The sequence below is a fragment of the Orcinus orca genome, chromosome 8 (assembly GCF_937001465.1).
Source record: "Orcinus orca chromosome 8, mOrcOrc1.1, whole genome shotgun sequence".
NCBI classification, from domain to species: Eukaryota; Metazoa; Chordata; class Mammalia; order Artiodactyla; family Delphinidae; genus Orcinus; species Orcinus orca.
Window position 1 is genome coordinate 30,353,327 of NC_064566.1, and position 14,809 is coordinate 30,368,135.

The 14,809-nt window shown below is 37.8% G+C and overlaps 2 protein-coding genes across 2 annotated transcripts in view; both read left to right on the top strand.

Moving 5' to 3' along the window:
• Positions 1–718: 718 nt before the first annotated feature.
• On the top strand, positions 719–10,774 carry LIN7C (lin-7 homolog C, crumbs cell polarity complex component). The gene is made up of 5 exons (XM_004263938.3): positions 719–868; positions 4,389–4,507; positions 4,767–4,838; positions 6,555–6,764; positions 7,361–10,774. Exons 1-5 carry the CDS (start codon positions 832–834, stop codon positions 7,514–7,516), a joined length of 594 nt encoding a protein of 197 aa, XP_004263986.1. The 5' UTR covers positions 719–831; the 3' UTR covers positions 7,517–10,774.
• A 149-nt stretch (positions 10,775–10,923) lies between these two features.
• The window catches only part of LGR4 (leucine rich repeat containing G protein-coupled receptor 4), a 111,189-nt gene continuing 107,303 nt past the window's right edge, over positions 10,924–14,809 (top strand). The window contains exon 1 of the mRNA XM_033409674.2: positions 10,924–13,522. The gene's annotated coding sequence lies outside the window, so the exon portion shown is untranslated. The remainder of the gene's footprint in view (positions 13,523–14,809) is intronic.

Below are 14,809 nucleotides of genomic sequence, written 5' to 3' on the forward strand. Positions count from 1 at the left end.
GTGGAATCTGAATACTGGGCAAATTAATATTTCACTTAAACTAAGGTCTAAAACTTTTCTTGGTTCATGAATTTCAAAAGTGGCCCTAAGGATCTATAATGTATTAAGAATATTATTTGCTTCCCAATATTTCATTTACATAAGATTTTGGATCAGCTTTTTTAAATTGTTGCTTTGGGGTGCACCAAAGTGCCTTATTTTCTCGCTCACCCAGGTATGTTTCATGCTTTTTGCACTTTCCATCCTTATTCACAAACAGATTTCTAGGGAAAATTCATGCCTTGGATTGTTAAATTAATTAAAGCAATGCAGCCACAAATGGAGACTTTATATTTCATTTACACACCTGTCATCGAATCTCATTGTTTAAGAATGTAAAGAACTCGGAGACAGGACTCTTTGTCGGACAGAGGGGGAAACTGAGGCCGAAAGAGGATAAGTGAGCAGTCCAGGCTCACAGAGCCACGAATGGTCAAGGTGGAACAAGAATCCAGACTCTCCCACGTGGAGCCAAGAGTTCCCAAGAGAGTGGGATAAGGCTTGAATCCCCACGCAGGGGGCAAGAGTCGGGAAAGGGACTCTTTTCAATCGTAGTTGGCCGGGGGATTTGAGAACTTTACGACCGCTGCAGGTGCAGCACAAGACCGAACTCGGAAGCCCGGCACACAGGTACCCCCTACTCTAGAGACGGCCACGACGCTCGGAAACACCGCTCCCGTTCTCGCGATACTGGCCGGCCCCTGTTCCGGGCTCCCGGCTCCGCTAGGCCCCTCCCCTCCACCTCAGCCCCTGTGTCGTCATTTCCTGTGGGTCTACAAGCAAAGGGAGAAGATGGCGGCGCTGGGGGAACCTGTGCGACTGGAGAGGGGTGAGTGGGGCCGAGGCAGGGACCGACGTGGGCGGAGGGGGTTGGGGAGTGCCTTATCCCCGCGGGGCGTGGGGTAGCCAAGCTCCGAGACCCGGAACCAGGTTGTCCCTCGCGCTGGCGCCAGTGGCCGCCGACGTTGCTGCGCCCGGCCCGGGGGAGGCCGCTTGCTGTTCCTGACTGATCCTCAGACCCGTCCTGTGTTCACACGAACCGTTCGGGAGCACAGCACGGTTCACCACCACCTGTCTGCATTCGCGGACACAACGCTGCACACGCTCTCCCTGGGTGGGCACGGCAGACGCAGCGTTCAGAGATGTGTCAAGCTGAGCAAACAACACACGCCCAGTTCGGACAGGCTACACACACTGCCCGGTGTTGGTGCGTGCACAACCCAGTGTCCTCGCCTTCACCCACACAGCCCGGACACACAGCGCGTTCCCACAGAACGTTCCCGCGTCCCCTTATTTGTGCACAAAACGCATCATTACTTCCACCACAACCTCACTTGTATTCGTATTGGGGGTATTTCCTGGCTGTGGTGCCCCTCCCGGGTACGGAGAAGGTGCTTTAAAAACAATCCTACTGAGCTGGTCTTGGGAAGAAGGTTACATAACTAGGCGGAATCGTGATAGATTGTAAAATACTTGAAAGTGCAGCCTTATTCCTTCTTTACAAATCCTACGATTGCTAACTGGCTGGTGGCTTGCTTTTTAGAGCAGGCTGTCAAGGAAAATAAAACCCGTTCTGCTGAGTAATTAGAAACGGAAAAGCCAGTGGAGGTACAAGGCTATGAGCCTTAAAGGGTCCTGTTGCAGATTTTCAGCATTCCACTCTTCCCCAAATGCTTTATTTCAAATAATTTCAAGCATACTTTTGACACACCAGTATTAGAAGTCATCGGTAAGAGTCAAAAAGTACAAACTAAACATTTGGAGTTCTAGTAGTAAACAAAGTATAGGATGGAGATTGAAAATATCTTGCAAATATTAGCATTTGCATTTACACTCTGAATATTAACTTCTGCTCTAAGAAAGGAATACATTTTTAGAATTGTATGTGGAGTCTTTCCTCATGCCTTCACACAAACTAGTGCACGCTTAACATTGTTTATCCCTTACGGTGTTCACTATTTGTAAGTCTCTTTACAAGTGATGTTGTTTTTCTCCAGCCCACCAGACCATTAATTAAAGTATCATTTTTGACAGAGGAGTAGCTACTCTGGGAAGACTTGCTAAGTTAGGCCTAAGACTGTGACATCTTCTCCCTGAACACAATGACACTGTGCTTTGTAGATGGGAACAAATTTGTTTGGTGTTAACAGGAGTAGGTGTTTTTCTTTGAAAGCCAGGTGTAGGATTCTAACATGTTGGCGGTCTTTTGTATTTTTAAGTGCAGTACAAAATATGAAACTTCACCTCTGGCATTTAGTTTTGGTAGTCATGGCTTTGTTTTCTCCTATTTAAGAGTTCATTTCAGTTCCACAGTAGTTCCACAGCTCAGAACCTTAGTAGGATGAACTGCCAGTGGATGCCATTTAGCAGAATAAGAAAGTCAGATTACACCAACTCTGATTCTTAATACTTAGCATTCTGTTTAACAGACTTTATTAAGAAACTCTTCCAGCAATCCTACAGTATAAAAATAGTGCATATGATCAAGATCCTGAATGCCTTCAAAGTCGTCAAAACAAGATTCAGTGGAACCCCTTTGAGCACATATTGGGTACAGTGTAGGTTCAGTAAAGAGTATTTTACTTTTTCAGTTTTTTGTTAATTGGAAATTTTTATAGAGCTTACATATTATAATTTTGTAAGTCAGAATATTTGATGAACCAGCACTCCTCATTCACCAGCCATTCTGGTGGTGGGAGATCAGAATGGGGAAAGTCTTTTTCCATTGCATTGGATTAACAACAGTTTAAGCTTTTATTACCTGAAATTGAAGAATCTACTTCTTTCTTCACTACAATTTATTCCTAGGTTTCCAGATGCAAACACATACGAATTCTATAAAGAAAAAAGTTCCAGTCCTTCAGTATAATATAAAATTCAGAACTTCTTCCATTTAAGACAAAAGGAGGCAAGGAATTTAGAATAATAGGTACTCTAGCCCCCTGTGGTACAAAAAAAGTTAAAAACAAAAATCCAAGGGAGATAGTCAGTGTTGGAACATGACTGAATCTTGTAAAATTTCTTAATTCATAAAATACTTACCCTCACACTTCCCAATGAGACCTGCCTAACATGCTTAATGTATTTGTATAGATGTGTAGAATCCCTTGTTTCTTATGATTAATTGGTCCTGATGTAACATAACATTTATGCTCGCTATATGCCAGACCCTTACCGTGTATTTTTGTTTTAGTCTTCAAGTAATTCTTATAAAGGAGATACTGCTATTTCCATTTTACAGTGGAAAACAGACACAGGGAGGTTAAGTAACTTGCCCAAGATCACACAGCTGTTAACTGAGACCAGATTCACAGTGTTTTAATAAAGACAAGCTCAGTCAAATACATGTTTAGAAAATACAAAACAATTTAGAATAATAGGTACTCTAGCCCCCTGTGGTACAAAAAAGTTAAAAAGAAAACTCCAACGAGAGTTAGACAGTGTTGGAACTTTACTGAATCTTATAAAATTTCTTAATTCCTAAAATACTTACCCTCACACTTCCCAATGAGAATTGCCTAACATGCTTAATGTATCTGTATAGATGTGTAGAATCCCATACACTGTGTATCCCAAATACACTGTGTTAATGATCCTAAGTTGAAAACAGACCAGTTAATTTTACTCACTTCTATCATTGTTTTAAATGTGTTCCTGCGAGTAACTGCACCTATTATTGAAGAGTTTTCCTATCTACATACATATTACGTTTCCTTTTGGGAAATAAACAGTGATTTCACTAGCACACTGTTTTATACTGTTCAGTGCTTTGGTTACTAATGATGGTAGGTAAATTTTTATTGACTAAATAGCTTCTGGTAATACTGTCAGCTTTTCTGAAGCAGTACAGTGTTCATGTGTCTATGACATTTGAGCTCCAGTCCTTTCCTGTGACATTTAGTACTTTATATTTGATTTTCCTGTGTCTCTCAAAGGTGCTGTTTTCCAGATTTTATGCTGGTGCAACATCAGTATTCCTAATCCACAGTAAAATTTAACATTCTTCCCAGACTTTACATTCCCATCCTCCATACATGAACACACACACAAACACACCACACACAAGTTCATACTCATGCTTTTTCTCTCTGTGTTATACGTATTTCTTGTTAGTCGTTAAAGAATGAATCCTAAATGCTGCGCTGTTACACAAGCATTTAGAGAGTATTCTGGGACTTCCCTGGCAGTCCAGTGGTTAAGACTCCATGCTTCCACTGCAGGGGGCACGGGTTCGGTTCCTAGATGGGGAACTGAGAGCCTGCATGTCACGTGGCATGGCCAAAAAAGAAATAAATATTAGAGAATATTCTGAGAAAATTATCTATCAGTGTGTGTTTGTTTAACTATAGATATTTGTAGAGCAATTGAATTGTTGGAAAAACTGCAAAGGAGTGGAGAGGTACCGCCACAGAAACTGCAGGCTTTACAAAGAGTCCTTCAAAGTGAATTCTGCAATGCTGTAAGAGAGGTGAGTAAATGGTATTAAAATTTACTAAAAATTTGAGTTAATTAGGGTAAGGTAATATTCTGAAATTTGGGTTCAGAGTTTCTTAAAAAAGTGAACTTTAGAACCTGCCTCTCTTGTTTTTGGAATTTCTAATAGAAAAACATTTTACAAAGATGCATAACTTTGTCTAAAATTTTAACACATTCAGTAACTTCACAAAGAGCTCAAACATGGTATATTCTGAGATTTAAAATCGCAATAATAACTTCGGGTTTTGCAGGTATATGAACATGTTTACGAGACTGTGGACATCAGTAGCAGTCCTGAAGTGAGAGCTAATGCGACTGCAAAGGTACATTTTTTTCATTTATTAAAAGGGAGAGGATTCTTCATAAATTAAAGGTTTAAAATGTGCAATTATTAGATTCACGATAGGCTTGTTTTGAAAACTAACAGTATCTTTCAGGGTACACTAAACTTCTCGATTCCTGAGAAATAGGACTTTTTTAATTGGTTTTACAAAAGATATTTTATGCAGTTTAGATGATGCATTAAAAATATACTTGCACACAAATAATACATAGTTGCTATATGTAATGTATATATCATTATTTAAATATTCATCAGAATTCTGAGGTATGAATTATTAGCCTCACTTTATTGGTGGGGAAGCATCAGATTAGGTTACTTACCTCAAACCACACAAATAGTTAATGGTAGATCTGGGGTACTCCCTCCAAGTTGCGCTTCACTTTCTCCTTAACGTTAACTCTGCAAATAGGAGGTTACCTCTTCAGAGCTGCAGGTGGTAGGTTTTATGTGCTTTTCTCTGCCAGTATTTTCCTCAGATAATTCAGGCATTGACCTCAGTGTCCATCATATGTGGTTAGAATAAGTTAATATCGGCAGTAGGTGACTTAAACTAGAACTAGTCATTAACAGGTAGTTTTTCATTGATAGTTACTGGTTCACAAAAGGCAGTATTGGATTCTCTGTTGAGTACAAACACTTAAACATGTGGGTATTATTTGACAGAGTAGGAAAAAACGATTAAAACTTGGGTTTAATTGCTGACTTTCACAGCTTCCTGAATTTCTGAGCCTCAGTTCCATTATCTGTAAAATGAGGCCTCTTTCAGAGCTTAGAATGTGGTGGTATGCAACAAATCTTGATTTTCTTTCTCTCTTCCTTCCCATGTTTGCTCACGTACCCTGATCCAACACAAAAAAAAGAGTACCAAATTACTTAATTATCTTTAAAAGCAAAATGAAACCCAGAATCTCAACTCTGTTAGAATTAGTCTAGATTAGTCTAAATTTGAAAGTTTTAAAGATGTGGCTCTGTTTCACAATTCACATTGACTCTGTGTACCCCTCTTTTTTTCAATATTGAGTTATTTCTTGATGAGTTAGTATACAGTGCAAATAGTACAGCCGCCAGAATGACTGCATTACAAGGACAGCTGCCTCTGTACAGGTTGCGTAGGTGGGCTGTGCCCTGCCCAGAAGCCCCTGGAGTGGCCAGGCTTCCCAGCCCCCAGAGCTCAGGGCTGCTGGCATGTGAGGGGAGGGGTTCTCCTCTTTAGTGTGCACATTGTTCATCTTCCTAGCAAGCCTGCTTGCCAAGCACTGCACAGAAGTTCTGGGCACTGGAAGGCCTAGGAGTGGCCTGAACGACCTTAACACTCCTGCATAATCCCAGGGTAGGCTTTTCACTCATCCTCCTTAAAACACCATCTGCTTAGCTTACCTTCACTGTCAGTGCATTTGTGGGCATTCAGACATCAAAAATATTTACTTCAAAAGTGTTTTTTAAAAAGGGACAAAAGAATGAAGTGAACAGGGGCTTCACTGGTGGCGCAGTGGTTGAGAGTCCGCCTGCCGATGCAGGGGACACGGGTTCGTACCCGGGTCCGGGAAGATCCCACATGCCGCGGAGCAGCTGGGCCCGTGAGCCATGGCCGCTGAGCCTGCGCGTCCGGATACCGCAAAAAAAAAAAAAAAAAAAAAAAAAAAGAATGAAGTGAACAAATGTCCTATTTTTTTAAGTACGTAAAATTTTCTTTCAGGCTACTGTTGCTGCATTTGCTGCCAGTGAAGGACATTCTCATCCTCGAGTTGTTGAGCTCCCCAAAACAGAAGAAGGCCTTGGATTCAATATTATGGGAGGCAAAGAACAAAACTCTCCAATCTATATATCCCGAATAATTCCAGGTGGAATTGCTGATAGACACGGGGGTCTCAAGCGAGGAGATCAACTCCTTTCTGTTAATGGAGTGGTAGGGATGCATTTTATTTCTACTTGTAGCAATGTGTTGTGACCACTTGGGGGTGTACTTGAGTTATAGAAACAGAAGATGTAGGGAAAAACCAAAGAAGCTTTGTAGTTTAGAAATCCCTTGGGGGAATCTTAGGCACTACTGTTTAGTAGAGTGATACTTTTTGAAGCACTTTGTGTGTGTTTTGCTTCTTTCCAATGTAAATTAACAATGCTTAGTGTGATTTTTATGAAGTAACTAAGCTCCTTAGTAGTTAAGGCAATACATTAAATTAAAAGTCTATCCTCAATTTAGTCTTACAGAATGGCAATTGCCTGATTTACTTCTGACCTAGTGAAATAATAGGGCATGTAGATTGATATGCTAATTATTTGGAACCTAAAGAACCAGTTCCTAAACTACAAACAGAATATGATTTAGCAGAGGATTTTACACTGATTAAAATGATAAAGCAGGATTATTTCATAGGTTTATAGTTTGAAATATAACATTAAAAATTTTTTATTTGTGTATATTTTAAACATTTTTCATTTTGAGTTACTTACAAAACCTAGATATTAATTGTGTTTGTGTCTGTGTGGTTTTTCTTTTCCTAGAGCGTTGAAGGAGAACATCATGAAAAAGCTGTAGAACTGCTGAAAGCAGCTCAAGGAAAGGTTAAATTAGTAGTACGGTACACACCCAAGGTCTTGGAAGAAATGGAGTCACGCTTTGAAAAAATGAGATCAGCAAAACGCAGGCAACAGACCTAAAACTTTACACTCCATTTTGCTTTTAGATAGAGAAGTTTTACTTGTGACCTACTGATGGCCGCAATGCCAATGATTGTAAAAACAAAAACAAAAACACTTCCCGTGAAATCCTCCTTGCCATTTTATAAACGCCTATTTTAACATCATTTATGGTTCCAGAGATGCATACACTTTTTTCTGACAAGAAAAAGTAAAAAGGTGATGAGGGCAATTCCGTCCTGCTGTTTTTACAGGCCTTTTTCAACAAATGCAGATTTTGTCATAAAGTTGTTATAGATTTTTAAAAATGCTTTTTAATATTAAAATGTACTTTTACATTCTTAACCTTTTTTTAGGGAAAAAAAGTTTTCTTTATTTGGCTGCTTATTTAAAAATAACAGTTCTCCATTCTTTTCTTTGCTTTTTTTTTCACCTGTAACATTTCTTTATGGTTTTCCAAGAAATTAAACATAGCAGTCTCAGCTACAGCAGTTTATTACACTATCAATGTTAACATTGATGCGTTTTGTATTTGGAACACACACATAATATATATTATCAATGGTAAATTATAACTCAGCACAGTGGAAGTTTTTTACTTTTATTTAAACATAATATATAATGAATATTCATTTATACTGATTTATAAAAGTTTTTAAACACTGATACAATCATTGCTAAAATATGTATTCTTTCATAATATTTGAGTAGTGAGGCAAGAGAATGTAATTTGATTGTTAGCAATACTGATAACATCTATTTATAGTCAACAATATATCATAAATTACAAATGCAAAAAGAGGTTTAGGTTTCATCTTTTGCAAATTTTTTTAATGCTATTCATTTTTATTTAAATATATTTCTTATATTTTCATCGTTCCATTTCTAGAGATGAGCCAGTTAATAAGCCAGTGGTGGGAAATAGCAAAGAAGAAAAAGTAATACCTTTAACCTCACTAGGCTAAAGAGTTACACACTCTTAAGTAGCTCAATTTAAAGACTTGATATTAAATAGGAAAAAGATAGAAGGGTATATTTAAGATATATAGAAATCATGAGGTGATACATTCATAAGAATCTGCAGACGCTTTGTCAAAATGAGTAAGAACTCATTCCCTAGTTGGATTTAGAGATGTGATCTTTATGATTCAGTTATAATGATGGGAATTCTGAGATACTTTGATTTGTCCACTGGATGTCACTGTTTTACTGAAAGGCAGCTATTAGTGGATGACGGTGACTGAGGTCTTTTTAAAGGCAGAAATTAAAGAGGTAAGGTTCATTTTCAGACACAACTTACAGGAACATTTGTCAGGCTTTTAAAAATTTTAAGTGACAGGTGCTAGAAAGAAAATAATGGATTGAAATACATAAGGAATTTACAATAATTATCAACCCTGTGTAAAGAGTGGGCATTTTGTGACATTCCTTCAGGAAGAATAGAAATGTGTATCTTTTTCTGCATGTTTGTGAGCACTGTGAGTCTTAAAAGATTATTCCGGTTTCCAATGATTTTCAGAATAAAAGCATTGTTATTTATCTTTTAGGTATTGAACACTGGATTGCATGGTTGAATGTGTCTTTAGTCCACTACAAAATGTGCTTGTTATTGATAGGATCATGTTATTAAATTGTATATTTCCAAATTAATGGATGTTTTAAAAATGTTGAGACCAAAGTAGTGTAGAAGAGTTACAGACTTAATTTAATTGTAAAATAATTAGAGGTATTTGTTGTAGAGCTTTATATATTAAAGAGCGGTATCGGTGCATATAAAAACAGTAATATTATTGTTATGCTTGTATTCTTGCATTACATGGTAACTAAACCCTGAAGAAATCTTAGTATTACTACAGCTGCAGTAGCTTTTAAGGGTGTGTCAACATTTCATTATAAATTATAGCTTCCTGGTTCAGTATCTCAGCTGTTTCAGAACTTTCAGCCAAGTTAAACCTTTCTTGGTGTTGAAACTTAGTAAGTTGAGTAAGCTATTTTTTGTTTCTTCTAGAGTAATCCACAATCTGTTCTTTGTGTGGGTTGGCACTTATTTGTAATTCTTAAAATATGGATAGCTTAAAAGAGCCAAATACAGTAGTTTTGCTTGCTCCCGTTGAGCATGAGTAGCAGTAGTTTATTTTCTTTAATGCAGTTTTCATAGCGTATCCCAGAATTTTAAATCCTGACCATAGAAAAATGCAGTCATTCAGTGGCAGAGATGTACGATAGTGGTCTAGTATAGAGAGGAAATGAAGGCAATTTTCATCTTATAAATGTATGATTCATGAACATAACTAGGTACATAGTAAGTATATAGTAGGTGTTTGATTTGTAAATTATAAATATAAATTATCTTCCCTTCCCAATTTCCATTTATTTTCTTGGTATTTCAAAATGAGTTGACTCAGTGATTCTCAGCCTTAGCTGCACATTAGAATACCCTGCAGGCCTTTAAAAAATAATGACACTTGAGTCCCATCTGATACCAACTCAATCAGAATCTCTGAGGTGGGGCCAGATGCTTAGTTTTTCAGAGCTTTCCAGCTGGTTCTAAAGGACACCGAAGGTTGAGAACCACTTGTTTTCCCCTTTATAAAATGCTCTAAGTACACTTTTGGAAGTATCAGAATAATTCAGTTTACAGCTACTACTAAATAGCTGCAAATGTAATGATTGGTACAATTTCTTAGTAATTTCTTTAGGAAATAAAGGTACTTGGCATTCCTTATTTGGGAAGTAACTACAGCCTCCCTTTTTCTTTTTTTTTAAGTAAAATATCAGTAGTTTAAATGTAAATTTTTAATGTCTGTCATCTTTCTGCCCCCTTTCCCTTTAAAACTTTCAAAAATAAATGTTTATTATTTGAGAAGCATATTTAAAAGTTACAGATGAGAAATATTTTCATTGATAATTATGTGCTACCTTCATATGGCCACTTTATCCATTAGTATAACACTAGGTTGTAGTGGCCTAATTCTTTGGGGTTTGATAATTCAGATGTGTTTTTTAAAAAACAAAACATTGTCTTCCTCTTCTAAATTTTTGAAAGTTACTTTGCTCAAGTACTTTGGCTCAATACCTTGTTTACAATACAAATGGATATTATAGCATTTAATAGAAGAGATGGCTATGGATTATCTGAAAAGAATGTCAGCATGACTTGATGTAGACTTAAAAGAATATATGTTGTGAGTATTTTATTATGTGGAATGATCATTGAAATATTAAGGACTCTAGTAATTGTATTTCCTGAATAAATGTATGTTTATGAATTTTCTAACATATATTTTTGTTGTTCCTCTACTGACAATCTGGTTTATAGTTTTTATTGTCCAAAATGTTACTAACAGTGTTTCTTCAAAGGTGGTTGTAGTTCTATAATGATGAAATAGTGGAAAAGCCCAAATTGCTTCCACATTAACTTTCAAGAACTTCCAAACTAATTTGTATCTGGACATAGTTTTTAAAAATGTTAGTAAACAGTATGCTTCTACTTTAAGTTTGAAGTAAAGGAATATAATAGCCAAAATGGATTTAACGCTTTTTCAGTGGATGGCTTCATTTATCAATTTAATTCTGCTTCAAAGGCTTATTTAAAATAAATTTGTATTAGTTATATTCTTGTTCTTTGGATTTGAAAAATTTTGATGCAACTACACAATGTGCTTCTGAAAGAAATGTATAAAATAACTTTTAAATGAGGTAAAAGCATACTCTGGTGGTTACTGGAATGAAACTTCAAATTCCCATATTTTGCTTTGCCTTTCGTAAAACGTAAACTACAGAAAAGATTCTCTTGTATTATTTTAAGAGAGGCTGTCTGGCATGTGATTGAGAGCACAGAATCTGGAGCCTGACTGTCCTGATTTGTAATCCTAGATTCACTATGACTGTGTAATCTTACACAAGTTACCTCTCTGTGCCTTAGTTCCTTCATCTGTCGTGTGTAGTAAGGATGCCTATACGTGTCATATGATCTGTAAATCCCTTAGAAAGGTGCCTGCATAGTAAGTGCTCTTTGTGTTTGCTGTTATTTTCGAGTATAATAGCTTCAGGACCTTATTAACTAAAGGAAGACATTGTGGCCAAATAATTAAAATTAGCAAGTTCTTATTTTTGATGCCTAGAAAACAGATAAGCAACCTTTAAATTATGCTTGAAAATAAGAAATAAGATTCATAGGAATTTTCAGATTTCACTCTGATCAAAGAAACTCGTGGAATTCTAAAAGTAGTGGAGTTTGAGGGATGTAGGGTTGAGGTCGCATTCAGAATGAAAATCATAAGAAAATAAGTCCCAATAAGGGACTTGTTCAATCAGAAAAGCAATTTGTGGGGAGGATATGTCCTAGAGACAGTGGATTGCTGGAATGGGCTTCAGACAATACAAGGCATAATTCACCATAGTGAATTTTTTAAAGGCATAAAATTATACAAGCAACCAGGGGTACAACGAAATATATTTATTGTTAGCCCTCAGTTTCTTCAAAATTTCAGTAAACCAGAATACCCATTCTCTAAATCTTTAAATTCTAGTTTTGTTATATTCATTATCATTGATTATTCTGGTTTTAATATGATGAAAAGTTTTGTACATGTATTTCTTCAGTGGCAGTTTTTTGTACATTTATTTCTTTGGTGGCAGAAAGCCTGCGTGAAATCTTTAGGACTCACTTTATATACAGAGCAAAAGTAAATTCATGCAGAGCCCATTTGTCAACTTTATTTTGATTTAAACTTCTTTTAAAAAAAAAAAAGGACAAGCACTTCACACCAACAGCAAGTTATGTGTAAGAGCTCTCCTAATTCTCATCAGCTACAGAAGCATATTTTGGACACAGTCAAGATTTGGTCCTTTTAAAAAGTTTTCTTTAGGAGAGAAAGCTTGGAAGAATTCTAATTTGTTAGTCTCTCCAGAGTTGTTCTAAACAATTGGATTAAAAACTTTAGCCGTTGGCTGCAGATAAGGTCCCTTTACATGGCAGTTATTGCATTTCATCAGAGAGTAACAAAAACCCAAACGTTTAATTTTGTTTTTTATTTGGCAAAGAAGTGCAATCTGAAAGCATGAAATAGCCAAGGGAAAATTTTTATTTCTGGTATCTCTTACTTGACGTACATTGAACCCAGAGTTTAGGTGCTAACTTTTGACTTTGTGTTTTAAGGTATTGTGGGTTGAATTGTGTGTTGTCTCCCCCACCCCCAAAAGATATGTTGGAGTCTTAACCCCTCAGAATGTGACTTCATTTGGAGATAGGGTCTTTAGAGATGATAAAGTGAGATGATTAGGGTGGGCCTACTCTAGTATGGCTGCTGTCCTTATAAAAAAAAAGTAAATTTGGACACACATGCACAGGGAGAACACCATGGGAAGATGAAGGCAGAGATTGGGGTGATAGTTCTACAAGCCAAGAAATGTCAAAGATTAACAGCAAACCACCAGAAACAAGGAGAGGCATGAACAGATTCTCTCCCTCAGCCCTCAGAAGGAACCAGGCCTATGGACACCTTGATCTGGGACTTCGAGCCTCCAAAACTGGAACGTTAAATTTCTTCAAGCCACCCAGTTTGTGGTACTTCACTATGGCAGCCCTAGAAAACAAATGCATAAGAATCCATGTTCTGGTGGCATCACTATTGAAAATGGGTGCTGAAGCAAAATTAAATGTGGCTCCTCCTTTGTGCAATAAAAGGGTCTCAGTAGAAATGGTTTTGGTTAAGAAACGAAGGAGTCCTGGCCTCTGGGGATGAGGGGAGGGGTTCTTTGCTGTGGTTGAAATGCTTATAACACCCATGCATCTGTGTAATTGAGCTGTGCCTCCAGTGGCTTCCTGGGCTTATCAGCCCCTCAGAACTTAGCTTTTTCTTTTTAGGCTGCCAGTTACTAAATTAGCTGTATCGTTCTCAACTCAAGGACTTTCCAGGAGTTGGCAGTGGCAGAATATTCAGCACTGAGGAGAGGCGTTTCTGCAGCAGCCCCTGCTCTGATGGGAACATGAGCGTTTGTCTCTGGCCATTTCACCCTGTAAAGGTTTGTGCTGGCTCTTTGTGCGTGCCTGATGCAAAGCAGTAATTCAGCCACAGCTGATTGTGCTGTTCCCTCCTTAAAACTTCCCCTTGTGCTTAGGATAAAATCCAGATCCCTTGCCATGATTGAAAAGGTTCTGCATAATCCATTCCCTACTTCCTCTCAAGCCTCATCTCATCCTAGTGCCCCATTTGCTCTACTCCACTCCAAATCCCCCTCGCTGGAAGGCTTGCCCTCTGGTTCTTCCCCTGGGTGGCTGCTCATTCAGGTGTAAGCTGGAGTCACCACCTCTGTTAAGCCTCCATCTGTTCCATCTAAAGGTAGGTTCCTCTATTAATATGGCAACACCTTGTTTCCTTGTTTATGTTATGTGCTTAATTGTGCCTTCCCATTAGAATTTTTAAGTTCTAATCACAGCAAGAAGGATCCCAACTGTTTTGTTCACATTTGTTCCCCCATCGCCTAGCACAGTATGGTGACTTGTTATATATACCCTCTTGAATTGGCTGGCTTTTCATAATTCCACAGGTAGATCAAGAACTTACATTGGAACCATATAAAAACAATAACGATGGTGTACACCAAGATAGGGCCACATAACTTTCACAGAATCAGAGAAACCAAATAGTTTTTCCAGAATCACACTGTTAGTGATTAACACAGCCAAGATTAAATCTCAAATTTGTTTTCAAAACCCATACTTTTCCACCAGTGCCACACTGCACTTTTAACTAGTATTTTCCTTTTTTTTTTTTTTTTTTTCCTGGCCATGCCATGTGACATGTGGAATCTTAGTTCCCCAACCAGGGATTGAACCTGTGCCCCCTGCAGTGGAAGCATGGAGTCTTAACCACTGCACCACCAGGGAAGTCCCCTCCTCTCATTCATTTTTTAAAAAACTTACTGAAGTATAGTTGATTTATTGTACAATGTTCATTTCTGCTGTACAGCAAAGTGATTCATTTCTACACATTGTTCTTCATGTTCTTTTCCATTATGGTTTATCACAGGATATGTGGAGTTCCCTGTGCTATACAGTAGATCTTGTTGTTTATCGATGCTATATATAATAGTTTTTTTGTTTTGCTTTGGTTTGGTTTTTCTGGCCGTGCCATGCAGCTTGCAAGATCTTAGTTCCCCAACCAGGGATTGAACCCAGGACCACGGCAGTGAAAACGCTGAGTCACAACCGCTGGACCGCCAGGGAATTCCCAATAGTTTTTTTTTTCTTTTTTTAATTGAAGTATAGTTGAAGTACAATGTTGTGTTAGTTTCAGGTGTACAGCAAAG

Bases quoted from the DNA above. Each gene is read 5' to 3' on its own strand.
- LIN7C (XM_004263938.3), top strand. From the start codon at position 832: ATGGCGGCGCTGGGGGAACCTGTGCGACTGGAGAGGG. The intron at 4,839-6,554 runs GTACATTTTTTT...ATTTTCTTTCAG, and splicing joins GAGCTAATGCGACTGCAAAG to GCTACTGTTGCTGCATTTGC. The intron at 6,765-7,360 runs GTAGGGATGCAT...TTCTTTTCCTAG, and splicing joins TCCTTTCTGTTAATGGAGTG to AGCGTTGAAGGAGAACATCA.